General features: G+C 40.4%; 2 protein-coding genes and 1 non-coding gene across 7 annotated transcripts in view; 1 reads left to right on the top strand and 2 right to left on the bottom strand.

The window, feature by feature from the left end:
• Window positions 1-10,022, top strand: part of TMEM184A (transmembrane protein 184A) — a 42,307-nt gene extending 32,285 nt beyond the window's left edge. For all 3 annotated transcript variants that reach the window (XM_056534059.1, XM_056534061.1, XM_056534060.1), the window contains exons 6-9: window positions 2,422-2,513; window positions 4,800-4,969; window positions 6,650-6,847; window positions 9,775-10,022. In XM_056534059.1, coding sequence (XP_056390034.1) covers window positions 2,422-2,513; window positions 4,800-4,969; window positions 6,650-6,847; window positions 9,775-10,022 — 708 coding nt within the window. The remainder of the gene's footprint in view (window positions 1-2,421; window positions 2,514-4,799; window positions 4,970-6,649; window positions 6,848-9,774) is intronic.
• TRNAV-UAC (transfer RNA valine (anticodon UAC)) lies at window positions 716-788 on the bottom strand. Its single transcript has one exon. It is a non-coding gene; the product is annotated as a tRNA-Val (tRNA).
• A 391-nt stretch (window positions 10,023-10,413) lies between the features above and the next one.
• MAFK (MAF bZIP transcription factor K) overlaps window positions 10,414-18,006 on the bottom strand; it is a 48,682-nt gene continuing 41,089 nt past the window's right edge. The window contains exon 5 of one of the 3 annotated variants that reach the window (XR_008846915.1): window positions 10,414-10,550. The gene's annotated coding sequence lies outside the window, so the exon portion shown is untranslated. Of the gene's footprint in view, window positions 10,551-10,688; window positions 10,752-18,006 lie in introns of those variants that run through there. The other 2 variants (XR_008846919.1, XR_008846916.1) reach the window with 2 other exon arrangements.

Genomic DNA, 18,006 nt, shown 5'->3' with positions numbered 1-18,006 from the left:
GATCGTATGTCGGGGCCATCGTAGGTCGGGGGGGGGGTCACTGTAATGGACAGTGTTTTTAGGGGGCACACAAGCTGCTGAAGGGGGTTTATACTGCAGACCTGCATAACAGCCTATGTTGCTTCCAAATGCCTAAAGCACTTAGAAAGGCAGCATATTAACCCTATAATTATACCAATACACCTATAACTAGAGAGGAATGTCTGCAGTGAGTCAGCACCCATCACAGCAATGCTTGTCCACTGGACACTAACTCTATACATAGCTGTCGCCTGTCTGGGGGGCTGCAGTGGGGATTATATCAGAAAGCTAGAGCATATAAAGGGATGTTCTTACCCATAGTCACCAGTCTGATCTCTCTAGTGCAGTTTTTCCCCAACCAGGGTGCCTCCAGCTGTTGCAAAACTACAACTCCCAGCATGCCCGGACAGCCGTTGGCTGTCCAGGCATGCTGGGAGTTGTAGTTTCGCAACAGCTGGAGGCACCCTTGTTGGGGAAACACTGCTCAAGTGACTACCTAATCTCTGCTAGACAAATGGCAGGTTGAATCTTGTTGCCTACTATAGACTAGTCTGACTTTATAAATATTTAGTTTGCATGCACTGAGCATCTGGGATTAATTGCTTTATGGGAATATGACTTTTTATAACTATTTTGCTTTTAAATAATAATTTAAGAATTTAATATTCATTATAAAACGGAGGGGGAAAAAAGGTGGTTCCACTGGGGCTCGAACCCAGGACCTTCTGCGTGTAAAGCAGACGTGATAACCACTACACTATGGAACCAGCTGATGTGCACAGCTTGTACAAACAGGAGATGTGGTTCAGTGATGTCACTTGTTTTAAGACATTTTTTTAATTTAATTTAATTTTTTTAATATATTTGCTTCTCTTTGTAGAAATTTCCTATATGGAAATAGGTCATTGAGTTGACGGATCACATGTCACATATGAAATAAATTACACATCGTCCTGCAGAAACTTGTTGTTTTTTTTTTTTATTTTTTTTTTAGTTCTTCACTTCCCAACCTGTTGCAAAACTACAACTCCCAGCATGCTGGGAGTTGTAGATTTCCAACAGCTGGGGAGCCCCAGTTTTGGGAACATTGCTCTATTTAATAGAATTTGTGTGACAGCTACACGTCCCCATCCTAACGTACACATGCACGCTCGACTCCACTGAGCGTGCATGCATTTCGAATGGGGACAGGGGAGAAAGCTGCCTAGCAGTGGCATATCTCCCCAAAAACAATACTATCCTGCATGTTGGATTTCGATATGCTCAATTCTTTTTCTCAGGTGGGGGGAGAGTCGGGCCCCTGTATGGCTCCTTTACACTAATAGGTTAACAGACATGTATACAGTGGTCCCTCAAGTTACAATATTAATTGGTTCTGGGACGACCATTGTATGTTGAAACCATTGTATGTTGAGACCAGAACTCTATGGAAATCTGGTAATTGGTTCTAAAGGCACCAAAATGTCATCTAAAAATAGGTAAAAGTGAGGATTAAAGAAAAACAAGTAGATAACTAATATAGATAAAGCAAATCCTTACATATAAAAGTAAGAAAGATCTGCTGGGAGCTGTAATCACTGTCTATTTCAGTGTTTCTCAAGCAGGGAGCCTCCAGCTGTTGCAAGACTACAACTCCCAGCATGGCCGGACAGCCAAAGGCTGTCCGGGCATGATGGAAGTTGTAGTTTTGCAACAGCTGGGGGCACCCTGCTTGGGAAACACTGGTCTATGTAGCGGACAGGAGCTTCTTCAGGGTCCTGTACAGTACACAGTGTCCTAAAAAAGTAACATGTAGTCGCCCTCACCTGGTGTCCAAAGGAGCAGCTAACCCTGGTACAGGTAAGGAGTACAGAACATGTAATACCTCCCTGTACTGTAGGGGGCGCTACCAGACACCAGTCAGTGCATACGCTTCAGTAATACAGATGTTTTACCAGTGAAATATCCATTCTGATTGGTCGTTCTTCCGGCCATTTACATGTTTCACAGATCTGGACTGTCTGTACACTGTATGTTGAGTCTGGTTTCAGCTTACAATGATCCTGAAAAGACCATTGTATGTTGAAACTATTGTATGTTGAGGCCATTGTAAGTTGAGGGATCACTGTACATTGTATATCATAATGGTGTACTATTTTTTTATTTTTTTTATAAAATTGTTTATTTATAGATTTGAAACATTTTAACCATAGAAAGGAAAATAGAACAGTTACAACAAAAAGACATTTTAATAATATGTGCATATAAAAAAAATAAAAAAAAAGTTTTCTATAGTAGGACACGAGAGAACAATAAGTAAATGTGACCATAATTAACTATGACATATCTGAGCACTGATAATATCAATTCTTACCAGTACCTAATTTTTTAGGATTCACCAATGGTGTACTATTTTTACAGGCAACCCTACAGTTCTGCATAGTGAAGCCCATCATGGCCGTGGTCACAATAATCCTACAAGCATTCGGGAAATACCACGATGGGGATTTCAAGTAAGTGATTCTTTGTGGCATTTTTACTTGAAATAAATGAATAAAATAATTATATATAAACAACAATAATAATAGTATTTATTATCATTATTATTATATTATTTATAATAATTATTATTATTGTTATTATTATTATTAAAATAAATAAATAATATAATTAATAATGTGGGTTTCTTTAAAGGAGAACTATTAAAATTAGGAAATGCTAAATGGGGTTATCCAGGCGTAGAAAACAGAGCTAATTTCTACAAAAAAAAAACAAAAAAAAACAGCACTACACTTGTCCTCAGGTTGTATGTGGCATTGCAACTCTGTTCTATTGAAGTGAATGGAGCCAGGTTGTAATACCACACACAACCTGAGGACAGGGGTGATGCTGTTTTTGGAAGAAATTAGCTCCTGATAATCCCTGGGGTATTACCATCTCAAATGACATATCGCTATTATTGGTGGGGGATTTAACTCTGGGACCCACACCGATTGTGAAAATAAAGAGGGACACACAGCAGCGCTACATCCCCTCCATTTTCATGACTGATGGGGAGTCTAGGAGCGAGACATCCCAACCAGCCTGATTCCACCTGTTGCAAAACTACAACTCCCAGCATGCCCGGACAGCCAACGGCTGTCCGGGCATGCTGGGAGTTGTAGTTTTGCAACAGCTTGAGGTGTCCTGTTTGGGAAACACTTGGTGTGGTTAATGTTCTGGTAGATAATAAGATAGTCTTACAGTACAATAGTGTTTTTTAAATAGCTGTCATGTTTGCAGAGAATATAATTTATTTCTTATAAAAATATTTACTTTATAATTTACATATAAAGTAATAGTCATAACACTGGTTGTGTGTGGGATTGCTCTTGCTTCTGGACTCTTCACTGCTCACATTCCAGCATAGACAACACCACGTGACAAGCAGTAACTCTATAATAAACTGGTGCCACCTACAGGCAAGCGGTTGAACTGCATATCTCTTGTAAAACTCTTAAAGGGCCAGAAACCTAAATTTGTAACAAGTACTTTTGAAGCTTCTTACTAAATTTTAAGACATAAGTCAATTTCATCTCTTTTCACATTAATATATCTATTATTTTTATCTATAATAAATATATATATATATATATATATATATATATATATATATGGGAATATACAAATCAGCTCATTACATCACCTTTTCAGGCGATGTTCCCTGGTATCAGCTTAGCTCCAGTTACGGAATATAAAAAGCTAATCGGGATTAATGCCAAACCAGAACTCTTTCTCCAGAAGGAAAGAGAGACCCATCTGCAGACAGCTGTTTCGGGGTTCTTGCCCCTCGTCAGTACAGAGCAGGGTGATTTGGTTTGACTGAGATGAGGGGCCTTAGACCAACTTAGACCCCTCATCTCAGCCAAGCCAGATTACCCTGCTCTGTACTGACGAGGGGCAAGAACCCCGAAACAGCTGTCTGCAGATGGGTCTCTTTCCTTCTGGAGAGAGAGTTCTGGTTTGGCATTAATCCTGATTAGCTTTGTATATTCCGTAACTGGAGCTAAGCTGATACCAAGGAACATCGCCTGAAAAGGTGATGTGATGAGCTGATTTGCATATTCCCCTACCCAGAATGCCTGCAGAGTGCTTAGTGGCCCTTGAAAGCTCCGTCACACCAGGAGTGGTGAACTCGCCCTGAGTTAAATACTCCTCCCGTATATACACATATATATATATATATATATATATACATATATATATACATATATATATATATATATATACATATATATATACATATATATATATATATACATATATACATATATATATATACATATATACATATATACATATATATATATATATACATATACATATATATATACATATACATATATATATACATATATATATATATATATATATACATATATATATACATATATATATACATATACATATATATACATATATATACATATACATATACATATATATATATATATATATACATATACATATACATATATATATATATATACATATACATATACATATATATACATATACATATATATATATATATACATATACATATATATATATATATATACATATACATATATATATACATATACATATATATATATATACATATACATATATATATATACATATATATATATATATATATATATATATATACACACATATATATATATATATATATATATATATATAAATATAAATAATATATATATATTATACTATTTATTACTAAATCTCCCTATTATCTGATCTTGTCTTTGCAGCGTTCAGAGCGGTTACCTGTACATCACGATTATATATAACTTTTCGGTCAGCCTGGCGCTCTACGCCCTATTTCTCTTCTATTTCGCCACCAAGGAGCTGCTGCATCCCTTTGAGCCTGTGCTGAAGTTTCTCACCATCAAAGCTGTCATCTTTTTGTCATTTTGGCAAGGTTGGTACACGTGACCCAATACTATAAATTTTATAATTTGTGTATCGAATCCTCACCCCCATGAGGCTTAGTGTCCACTTGGCAAAAATAAAAACATAGAAAAAAAAAACCTTAATTAAAACCTTAAAAAAAACCTCACGCTTCCAGATGTTAGCTTGGAGCCAATAGGATGATATGAAATGCCAAACCTACTTGACATTTTTTTATTTGGCATTTTTACACTCTTTATTGGTTCAGCAGTAGTTTTAAAAAAAAACTATGGCATTTTTTTAAGGGAATCTTGTTGTTTTTAACTCCCAAAGACTTCTATGGGAGGAAAAATAAAACGCCAAGAAAAAATGCAGTGTGGGCGTAACATTTCCCCCCATTCATCAATAGAAACCTTTGAGTCACAGGATAAAAGAAATCACACCAAAAAAAAAAAGGCAAAGAAAAAACGCCTACATTAAGATTTGATGTATTTAGGCTGTGATAACAGATAGAATTTTTACTGCATTTTAGCTGTTTTTGCAAGGCTTTTCCAAAATCTAATAAAAAATAATGCACTTTTACAGTTATTTGCACACATGCGGTACAATATCGCCATTTTTGCCATGATGTTGGAAAAATCACAGCAAAAAACTGAAAAAAGGCTGTAAGATATGCAATGTATGGACTCAGGGGACTTGTTTAACTACTATATATCCTGATCCCATAGAGATAGCAGTATATAGATAGAGCTGAGTGAAGGTGTGTAACTACTATATATATCCTTTTGTGTTTGGTTAATATATCCTGATCCCATAAAGATAGCAGCAGCAGTATACCGATAGCGCTGAATGGGTGGTGTATAACTACTTTATATCCTGATTGCATAGAGATAGCAGCAGCAGTATACATATAGAGCTGGAGAGGAGGTATATTACTACTTTATATCCTGATCCCATAAAGATAGCAGCAGCAGTATACAGATAGAGCTGGAGGGATGTGTATAACTACTATTTATTCTGATCCCATAGAGAAAACAGCAGCAGTATACAGATAGAGCTGGAGGGGGAGGTGTATAACTACTAAATATCCTGATCCAATAAAGATAGCAGATGGAGCTTGAGGAAAGGGATCTGGTAGGTGATGATGTCATCCTGTAATCCCCAGGAAATCAGAACCCCAAACGGACATCCTGTTCTAACTAATAAGCACTAGAAAATTTGGAAAGTCAGACTAGTGATCACATGACTTAGCTGCATCTATTACTTTTTTTTTTTTTTTTACTCTGTGTGCATTATATGGGCAAAAAACAAACTCCAATAACCTAGAGTGCTTCTTTAAGATCTGGAAATTGGGTAAAAAAAACTTTAGAACTACTACTACAAACATACTTCACATTTAGAATGTTTTAGCATGGCTGATGGGTAACTACTTAAAGCAGTTTTTCCCAACCAGGGTGCCTCCAGCTGTTGCAAAATTACAACTACCAGCAGTGCTGGAGGTTGTAATTTTGCAACAGCTGGAGGCACCTTGGTTGGGAAACAATGATTTTAATAAACAATAATGGCAAAACTGATGTGTACAAGCCCTGATGGTCATGTCCCATTCCCTTACGTCCCGTAAAAGTCAGATTATCATCAGCTTTGCCCAGAGAGTTCCTAGACATTTGGTATGGGATACGCTAACTTACTATATCTTACCTTTTTCTTGTAGGAATGCTCCTGGCAATACTGGAAAGATGTGGCGCAATTCCTGAAGTACAGATCATCAATGGAAACACGGTCGGCGCAGGGACAGTAGCTGCTGGATATCAGAACTTTATCATTTGCATTGAAATGCTGTTTGCAGCCATTGCTCTGCGCTACGCCTTCACCTGCCAAGTATACCGGGAGAAAAAAGAGAACTCTACAGGTAATGATTCCATATTGGGATTGAGACATAATGTAGGGGGTCACTGATGGACACTCCTGGATGGAGATTAGGACTCTTAAAGGGGTACCCCAGTGGAATTTTTTATTTTTTTTTAAATCAACTGGTGCCAGAAAGTACAACAGATTTTTCAATTACTTCTTTAAAAAAAAAAAAAATCTTAACCCTTCCAGTACTTATCAGCTGCTGTATACTATAGAGGAAGTTGAATTGTTCTTTTCTGTCTGACCACAGTGCTCTCTGCTGCCACCTCTGTGCATGTCAGGAACTGTCCAGAGCAGAGCAAATCCCCATAGCAAACCCTGTTCTGCTCTGGACAGTTCCTGACATGGACAGAGGTGTCAGCAGAGAGCACTGTGGTCAGACAGAAAATAAATTCCTCTGTAGTATACAGCAGCTGGTAAGTACTGGAAGGATTAAGATTTGTTTTAAATAGAAGTAATTTACAAATCTGTTTTACTTTCTGGCACCAGTTGAATTAAAAAAAATTCTTTCCAACGGAGAATTCCTTTTAAGAGGTCACACAGTTACGGCATCCTCGCTGAGTCTTTACGAAAAAATAAATAAATCAGATACATGTCGGTCTGCTAAGTAATGGCAGAAAACCTATCCTTACCTCTCAATCAGTCCACGTAGCTTATGGTATCACTGCTCCCACTCTTCGCCATGATACACCTCCTGGGTGCCACAGCGGTGCTCTGCCTAAGCCAGTAATTGGCTAAGCTGACATATTGACCCCCAGTACCCAGGAAGTGTATGACAGCGAAGAGTGGGAGCAGTGATACCGGAAGCTGTGGAGACCAAGAATGGTAAGGGTTTTTTGTTCTGTTTTTAATTTTTTTGGCAGTCTGGGTATGTTTGTAGACAAACCCTTTTTGCCGGACAACCCACATTTTAAAATGTATTATTATTGAAAAGGCCCCAAATGCATTAAAATAACAAAGTTAGCTAATTACCCATACAGGCTGCGGTGTGCCCCCCAGCCTTCTTTTTGGAGCTGACATCACGTGACCACCTCAGACAATCGGCAGTCTTGGTGGTCATGTGGTGTTTCGCCACCATCATAGCTACTAAATGGTGTTAAATGAAATCTAAAACCTGGATAAGTAAATATTACACAGTAACGTTTTAACAATACCTATGTGGATGCTCATAGTACTACAGGAGAAATGCGGCGGAAAACTTTTAACATCCCCTGTGCCCGGGCTGCAAAAACAAACAAACAAAAAAAAATAACTTTAACTCCCCTTCCTTCCCCTGTTGCGCCGATATTGGCGTTCCGTTACTCTGGCGCTGCTCGGGTCCCTGCTTCTTAGGCTCGGAGCGTCACACTATGCTTAGCGTATCGCTGGCCACAGCAATGTCCAGCCTCGGCTGATGATAGGCTGAGCGCACTATCATGTAAGGAGCCCGGGCAGCAGGGAGAAGGCAGGGGCAGAGCTCCTTACATGACAGTGCGCTCACCCTATCATCAGCCGAAGAGGGACTTCGCTGCGGCCAGCGATACGCTGTGCACAGTTTGACGTTCCGAGCCTAAGAAGCAGTTTGACGTTCCGAGCCGTGCAGCGCTGGAGGAAAGGGACGCCGATACCGGGGGAACATTGGAAGGTGAGTTAAAGTTTGCTTTTGCAGCCCAGGCACAGGGGATGTTAAAAGTTTTCTGCCACATTTCTCCTTAAGCATTTACTGAGAAAACAAAATTTTAAGCTTTTAGCAGTTAACCCTCCTAAACCCCTCCTTTGTAAATGGCTATAAGCAGTACCAGGACTGGTGTGATATGACCCAGGGCACCTCTACAGCCATTACTCAAAAGCAGCAAAGAGGGTTTTGTAGGTTTTACTGGCAAAAGCTCAGGTCACTAGACAACTAGGCATCACCGCTTTGGGTCCTTAAGAGTGTGAGAAGGTGATATGATTCTTTGAGGAGATCACCTACCTGGCCTACGGAGTATTATAGGCCAAGCAAGAAGCCCAAAACAGATGTCATTGTATTTAGTAGGAAATTCTGGTTTGGTTGATAATCTCTAGTCATGTTCCAAGGCTTGTCATGGGGTGAAAGCTTGTTCCAACAGGTAATGGGAGTATAGATAGGAAAAAACCGATTCGGCGAGGCGCTGCTCAGTCTGCGGCCGATAAATGAGGACTCGAGTAGCACAGGACATTAAAAAAGTTATTGATGTATTGGGGACAACGTGTTTCGGCATCCACTGATGCCTTCCTCAGGTCCACTAACAGTTCTAAAAGAATAAATGCATATAAACACATGTGGAAGGTGTATACCTTCTGGAGGGATAGATGGGGGGGGGGGGGTTGTATAGAAGGTATAAACCTTCCACATGTGTTTTATATGTATTTATTCTTTTACAACTGTAAGTGGACCTAAGGAAGGGATCAGTGGATGCCGAAACGCGTTGTCCCGAATACATCAATAACGTTTTTTTTATTGTTCTGTGCTACTAGAGTCCTCATTTATCGACCGCACACTGAGCAGCGCCTAGCCGAACCGTTTTTTTCCTGTCTATACTCCCATTGCCTTACTATCGGACACCACTCTGGGTGATCCGATACCAGTTAGAGAGCAGCAGCCAGTATACCCTGCACACCGCCACCTTCCCTAGCGCAGCCTAATCCAGCGCAAGTACATACAAGGTTGGTATATCACCCGGGTGTGGTGGAGGGTACACACAAGTGGATACACCTTACCAGGGAGCGCCCCCTGTATTTTTCACCCCTTCTCTCAAGCATCTTCCAACAGGTGGTACTAGGATACTTTGCATACTTTTTTTTCCCCCCAAAGAGCATTCCATGACCTGCAAGACTCCCAACACCAGCTTAGCTGTATCTCATTAGTCTTTGAGAGTGACTGGGAGAAACTTTCTATAACAATATTTAATTATATTTTTCTTACAGCAAATGTAGCACCCATGCAGAGCATTTCCAGTGGATTAAAAGAGACAATAAGCCCACATGACATTGTGCAAGATGCCATCCACAACTTCTCTCCAGCTTACCAACAGTACACCCAACAGTCCATGCAGGACATGCAGCAAAAATCTCAAGGACAGAACGGGCACGCAGTTGCCAGCAATGGGCAACAGGGCAGGAAAAAGAAACAGAACGAGAAGATGATGCTTATCATATCAGACGATGAACTCTAGGGCTCGAGAGGGACAAACCAAGATGTTCAACCAAAACTTTGGAGTTCCTGGGGCCAGTGACTCCAGCTGCTTTTGTTTACCATTGTTTCTGACCAGTGGGTGTCTTAAAGGACCCATTCCGTTCATGGGATCGATGTTCACCCACAAGATTGTACAGAAACTCTTGTATAAATTGAATTGGTCTGCATCAGGTCATGACCTTGCCAAGGATGGAGCGACTTGATTCTATGTATTAGCATCCTTAGCCAAACGTCTTCTGTCTGTTGTATTGTATTTGTGAGTAGATAGATCCTTTATACTGTTTTTACATTGTTTAATATTTTTGTAACAATTTTGAAGTGATGCCAAAAAAAAAATCTTTGTATGTTTTTATTAATTCTTGTAAATCGTTCTCTGCAATCACCAATGCAAATAGCAGAAACCCACTGGGGGCCTAATCTGTGAGTCCAAGGTCAGCGCGGCGTCCGGTCCGGTCTCCTCTTCATTTAGAGTTTACATTGATATTCTTCTCACATGCAATAACAGATGCTGAATAAAAATGGGACAATGCGTTAAAGTCATTTCAAATAATATGCTCTGTGTGTGCGCTGGCCGCTCCTCCGGGAAGATTGATGGAATAGTTTTTTACGGACAACCTTGAGGATTTCTGAAACCATTTTTGTCTCCTGGATTATTACGGGACAATGGATTGGCTGTGTTTTTTTTTTTTTCATTCGTTTGTGTAAATTTCTAAGAGGATACAGGAGTTCATTAAAGATGTGGATCCAGAAAAAAATAATTTAAATCATGTTTTTGTGTTGTTTTGAGTATATAGTAGGAACCATGCCTGAAGATGGATGCAATGATCATTACGTTACAAACCCTGTACATTATACATTTACATTTACACCAGTTTTTGGCTATGTTCCCATGGGGGAATTTCTGCACAAACATTCTGCTGCAGCAGAGTCCCATTGTTTGCAATGCGATTCTGCAGCACTGTGCACACAGTGGGACTTCCTCTATTTTTTATTTTTTTTAGTCTGCCCCGAGGGCCCTGCGACAGTTCTCATATTACACACACATATATATATATGCAAATCAAAAAATGTTGCAGTATCTTCTATTACCTTTTTTTATTGAACTAACAGAATTTTGTAGAGAGAAGCTTTCGGGATTCCTCCCTTTATCAAGTCCAAAGCAAATCTAAGCTCACAAGCAGAAGACACAGGTTACATCTCACAAATATGCAGGGGTTAAGACAATAGATGTGGAGAATTCACACTAAGATAGGCCATACATTGTCCTGCTATAGGAACATGTTCTCCACATCTATTGTCTTAACCCCTGCATATTTGTGAGATGTAACCTGTGTATTCTGCTTGTGAGCTTAGATTTGCTTTGGACTTGATAAAGGGAGGAATCCCGAAAGCTTCTCCACAAAATGCTGTTAGTCCAATAAAAAAGGTATTACAAGATACTGCATCACTGGACTAATATGGCTATTCAAATTTACAATATTATATATATATATATATATATATATATATATATATATATATATATATATATTCGATATTAAAATATTTTTATACATTAATTCTGATTATTTATAATCGGACTAGTTATTCTATCTATTATGTTTTCACCCTATATTCTCACATATCATATACCTTTTAAAGGCACTGGTTGGAATGATATATTTTTATATAATTTTATCTCTTAGAAATCCAGATTCCGGTGTCCATAAAAAGAATAGACTTGTCTATTCTTTCTGTGGAATCCGCTCGGAAACGCGTTGCCATTGATGGAAAGAGCGTATTTCCAAGCGGTCCTAACGCTGGCATGTTCTGTGGGTGTCTGCGGGATGTCCACCCAGAAGTTTTGTCAGACATGCCACCATGTGAACAAGGCCTTTGGCAACGCATACATGGACCACTGTCATGGTCCATGCCGCACCATCTAGGATAAGGATCCCATTCCTGTGAGGCTGGAGAGGGGTTTATCATGCATGTCCATTTCTCATCCCCCTGGGGTTAAAGAGAGTCAAGTGAAAAATTTCGGATTGCAAAGTGCATGAAGATCTATCATGGCGCTAAAGGAGTAGAAAAACACAGCTGGTTTCTTTTACAAACAGTGCAACTCTTGTCCTCAGTTTGTGTGTGCTATTGCAGCAGAGATCCATTAAAGTGAGTGGAGCAGAGTTGTTATACCACACACAACCTGAGGACAGGGGTGGTGCTGTTTTTGGAAGAAAACAGCTAAGCTTTTCTAATCCTGTATAACCCTCTTTAGGCTGGCTGTATACATTAGACCAGAATTTCCCAATCAGGGTGCCCCCAGCTGTTGCAAAACTACAACTCCCAGCAGGCCCGGACAGCTTTTGAATGAAACCCTTTTTAAGCTAAATAGCAGCACTGCAGTATTAGATTAAGCCATATAAACGGATACCATTCTGTATCAGCTTATCTCTTCTGATCCTTCCAATAACATGAACACTCAGCTCAGCCAAGTGGTCATGTGTTTGGAATGGAGTAGAATGGGTAACTTTCCCTAGGGGTTTGCTGTGTTGTGTTGATCAGTAGGGGACCCAAGGATTAGAACCTGCCATAGAAACCTTCAAGACCAGTGTTTCCCAACCAGGGTGCCTCCAGCTGTTGCAAAACTACAACTCCCAGCATGCTGGGAGTTGGTTTTGCAACAGCTGGAGGCACCCTGGTTGGGAAACACTGCATTACATTTATTACTCCTACTGGCCAATTTTAGGAGAACCAAAGACACCCATCTGTTGCAAAACTATAACTCCCAGCATACCCAAGACAGCCTGTGGCTGTCCAGGCAAGCTGAGAGTTGTAGTTTTGCAATGACAAATGGAACACTGGTACAGCATATCCAGCTTAAAGGGGAACTCCGGTAGAAACAAATGTTTTCAAATCAACTGGTGCAAGAAAGTTAAACAGATTTGTAAATTACTTTTATTTAAATATCCTAACCCTTCTAGCACATATCAGCTGCTGTATGCTCCAGAGGAAGTTGAGTTGTTCTTTTCAATCTGACCACGGTGCTCTCTGCTGACAACTCTGTCCATGTCAGGAACTGTCCAGATTAGAAGCAAATCCCCATAGAAAACCTCTCCTGCTCTGGACAGTACCTTATATGGACAGAGGTGTCAGCAGAGAGCACTGTGGTAAGACACAAAAGAACTCCACAACTTCCTCTGGAGCATACAGCAGCTAAGTACTGGAAGGATTAAGAAGATATTTAAATAGAAGTAATTTACTAATCTGTTTTAACTTTCTGGCACCAGTTGATTTGAAAACATTTTTTCCCACCGGAGTACCCCTTTGAGATAGTGGTGTGGCTCGAAATAAAAGAAAACTCTGGCATGATCCACCTGATTCTGTATGTAAAGAGGTATTTTTTATCCTAGAATATCTGTGTATGCAGTAAAAGAGTTTGTACAGAGCTGCTAAGCAGCATAAACAATGGTGGCAAATGTAGTGCCTGGTACAAGGTATTACCATAGTAATGGTTTTATAACCGTATGGCATAGTAAAAAGCTATAAAATTCATCTATAGAGCCAGTAGTGTTTCCCAACCAGTGTGGCATGGCTGTCTGGGCATGCTGGGAGTTGTAGTTTGGAACAGCTGGAGGCACCCTGGTTGGGAAATACTGACTGTCCATATATACCATGTTTGTTGTTTACAGGCCTAAGCTGGTGATCATTGTATGTATTAGCTTTCCTAATGCAAGCACTGAAGTACATCTGACATCTAGCGCTGGTATCAGCTATCACTCACCAACAGAGGATTACACAACCTACTAAAAGCAACACGCTGCAAACTGAGACCATGAAATGGCTGATTCAGCAAAAGCCGTAGCACACGGGGAACGGCTATGGGCACCCAGAAGACATTACTCATAGGGGAAGCTCCAGCCATACATCATTGGAGCGGGCCAGCTGGTGGAAGTGACAGTAGTTACAGCTGATGTAGAAGTGTAAATAGGCTGGAGATCCATATTAATGCTGTTTTAGAATCGGTTTTCATTAATTGGGGTTATTTCATGGCTTTACGGGGAGCTGTTACACTCTTATCATGAGAAATTTCCCTTGTTGGTCCATGGTAAGTGGGAGGGTGACTTGGGGCCCTTGTCATATGAAGAGTGGTCCTCTACTTTGTCCTATACTCCCCTGCTGTCCCTCTCTGAGGCTATCCGCTTGTCGCAGCTGTTCCTTCTACACAGGGTGTAACTCCTGGCTCCTGCGTAGACTGGGTCTTAGACCTGACTCTTCATGCCCTAAATGTGGCCAGTTGGGGGCTCATCTGTTTCACATGGTGTGGGAATGCCCAGTCTTGGTTCCTTTCTGGAGGGAGGTGCTGTCACTCATCCGTAGTGTGTATGGGATAGTGATAACATTGGAATCGAAGCCCTGTCTGCTGGGCCTAATAGGGTGTGGAACAGAGCCATTGGGGGGATTGAACTGGCAAGAAAGCTAATAGCAAAATACTGGATACGAGCGAGTCCCCCTATGGTAGCTAATTCAGTTGCTAGGGTTACACTTATTCGTTTAGAGAGGGTTATCTATGAAAAGCGTAAAGCCATGCGTAAGTTCCATATGGTTTGGGATCCCTGGGTGCAGGTTTATAGGTTAGGCCCCAACAGTTGGTAAGGGACCTGTTTGTATTATTATGTGTCTAATGTCTCATTGTTGCTATGACCTTTTTGGACGGTATTATTTCTTTGATCTTTCACGTGCACTCTCACTTTGGTCTCTTTCTCCAAGTGATGCTCTGTATTTCGACTCGTGGTGGTGTTAGGTGACAATGGGGAGTTGGGTTTCATGTAAATTGTACTTGTTAAAATTTTTTTTTTAAAAAAGCGTAAATAGGAACTTTTCATTGTACCGTCTAATTCTGACAACTATCACTACACCACCCATCCCATAGCAGTGCTTCCCAACCAAGGTGCCTCCAGATGTTGCAAAACTACAACTCCCAACATGCCTGGACAGCCTTTGGCAACAGAAATAAAAGTTCAATTGGGCTTTTCCGAGCTGATTCTGCCGAAAGAACAAAGAGGTTAGTTCTTTTGGTGGAATCTAGATCCTCCTTGGAGATTTATCAAAAACCTATCCAGAGGAAAAGTTGCACTCTCGCTTTGTTCTCTTTCTCCAAGTTGTGCTCTGGATCTGGAGTCGTGGTGGACTTGGGACCATTTTGTGTGTGTAAGAGATGTGTTATGTGACAATGGGGATTTGGGTTTCATTTAAATTGTACTTGCTGAAAAAAAATTTAAAAAAATTTATATATATATATATATAATCTGATTAAAAAAATTAAAGTGCATTTAGGAACTTTTCATTGTACCGTCTAATTCTGACAACTATCCCTATGCCAAATCCACACATCCCATAGCAGTGTTTCCCAACCAGGGTGTCTCCAGATGTTACAAAACTACAACTCCCAGCATGCCTGGACAGCCTTTGGCTGTCAAGGCATTCTGGGAGTTGTAGTTTTGCAACATCTGAAGGCACCCTGGTTGGGAAACACTGTCCCATAGAGTTGTATGGAGCAGCAGAACACAACCCTGCTCCACACAGAGCTTCCACACTGCAGACAAGCTAGAAAATGGAGGAAATTCAACGAGGAATCCGCACCGCCCTGAATCAGCTAATCTGTTGCACCAAATTTAACAACAGAAATAAAAGTTCAATTGGGCTTTTCCGAGCTGATTCTGCCGAAAGAACAAAGAGGTTAGTTCTTTTGGTGGAATCTGGATCCTCCTTGGAAGTTCCGGTACAGAACATCCAAAACACATAGAGAGCAGCAGAAACCCAGTGGAAACAAGAGGAGGCTGCTGTAAGCAGATTCAGCTAATCATTTCCTCTTGGAAATACAATTACCTTAGGGCGCATGGCCCCTACAGGATCATTCACACTACTGAATTTTCAAGCGGAAAAGTTTTGCCACAGAAATAAAAAAATGTAACTCATCAGATTCTGATTGGAAATACATTGCTGTCTATGAATGGTCTTAATGCTGATTTAGTCGGTGCCAGCAGTAGAGGGAATCTCTGGATGGAGATTCTGTAGTGTCAGGGTACATTCCATGCCAAAATCGCCAACAACAAATAGTGCAGATTATTTTAAAGGGGTACTACGGTGAAAACCTTTTTTCTTTTAAATCAACTGGTGGCAGAAAGTTAAACATATTTGTAAATTACTGTAAAAAATCTTAATCCTTCCAGTACTTATAAGCTGCTGAATACTATAGAGGAAATTCTTTTCTTTTTGGAATACTCTCTGATGACATCACAAGCACAGTTCTCTCTGCTGACGTTATTATAATAATAATAACGCTTTATTTATTGTTGTCCTTTTTTTGAACCCAAGGCCCCAGCACTGCAAGGCAGCAGTGCTAACCACTAAGCCACCATGCTGCCCTTAGCATACATCTGCTATGCATGGTTGCTAAAATGGACAGAGATGTCAGCAGAGAGCACTGTGCTCGTGATGTCGTCAATGTTCCAAAAAGAAAGGAATTTCCTCTGTAGCATTCAGCAGCTAATAAGTACTGGAAGGATTAAGATTTTTAATAGAAGTAATTTACAAATATGTTTAACTTTCTGCCACCAGTTGATTTAAAAGACAAAAGGTCTTCACCGGAGGAACCCCTTTAAATGGGCGCTGTCAGATATAAAAACTGTTGATATGGTGTAAAGCATGCAAAACCAATAAGTTTTGCAATTGCTTTCATTAAAAAAAAAATTCTGTATTTCATACTGAAAAAGCCAGTCATAAAACAGCCTCCCTGCCTCCTGGGATATATACCAGCCTGGCTATGTCCACTCGTCATCACCTACGTCATGGACCAGCTTCATGATTGACAGGTCTGCAGAGCTAAAGCTGCTGTGATCGGCTCCCTCACTGTCTGAGTTTACTTCACAGCCTCCTCTGTGAGGAGAAGGGGGGAGAAGGGGAGTACACTGCTGCCTGTGAGCAGATGATGAAAGAAGCTGGTGACTGAAGATGGGGACTGAATGGAGGATTTTTTTTTTTTTAAAGTAAACGTCCTTGCATGTATATATATGTGTGTGTGGATATATATGTATGTGTGTAAATCTGTGTTGTCTAGGTAATGTGCATGTGTATGAATAAATTAAGTCAGTGTGTGTGTGTGTGTGTGTGTGTGTGTGTGTGTGTGTGTGTCTAATAAAGAGGGACTACAATCATATGCCTCCAGCTGTTGAAAAACTACAAGTCCCAGCATGCCTGCACAGCCAAATGATGTATGGGCATGCTGGGAGTTGTAGTTTTGCAACAGTAGGAGGAACACAGCCTGCAGCAACACTGCTGTAAATCTGAGTTTTACCAATAATATGCCTCCAGCTGTTGCAAAACTACAACTCAAAGGATGGGTGGGAATGGTGGGAGCTGTAGTTTTGCAAAAGCTGTAAGCACACAGTGTGGCCGACGTTTATCACTGTCTCTAGACTGTTTTTTGTGCCTACAAAAAGGCACAAAAAAGGCGCAGGCAGGGTTTATTTGCGCTTTTTGCTTTACACATTTCTGCTGATTTTGAGTAGAAATCCACAGATTTTGGCAATACACAGGATATGGAAGGGTTTTATGAACTGCGACTTTTCACAAAAGGAACAAAGCCACTGAAAAGTCTCAAACTACACCAGCCCAGGCTTGGCTTCGCTTTATGGTGTATGTGAAGAGAGACATTTCAGAAAATGGGACCTGCACAAAATTTATCAAATGCTCTGTGACCATTTAATGACTTTGCTGCTCCTACACATTAACAGCACACAAAAAAAAAGGTGTAGAAAAATAATTCACTTACACCTACAATGATAAATGCCGGCCTGTGTGTGTATAGCATAAAACCAGAAAGGAAAGGGTTACAGAAGCTCACTCGAGACCAGTGACTGAGGAGAGTGAGGGAGGGGGAGTGGTTATGACCTGAGGAGAAGAAAAGGACCTGCCCCCCTGCTTCT

This window comes from Hyla sarda, chromosome 8 (assembly GCF_029499605.1).
Source record: "Hyla sarda isolate aHylSar1 chromosome 8, aHylSar1.hap1, whole genome shotgun sequence".
Lineage (NCBI taxonomy): Eukaryota > Metazoa > Chordata > Amphibia > Anura > Hylidae > Hyla > Hyla sarda.
Note: the sequence above shows the minus strand (reverse complement) of the source record. Positions and strands in the feature narration are given on the sequence as shown.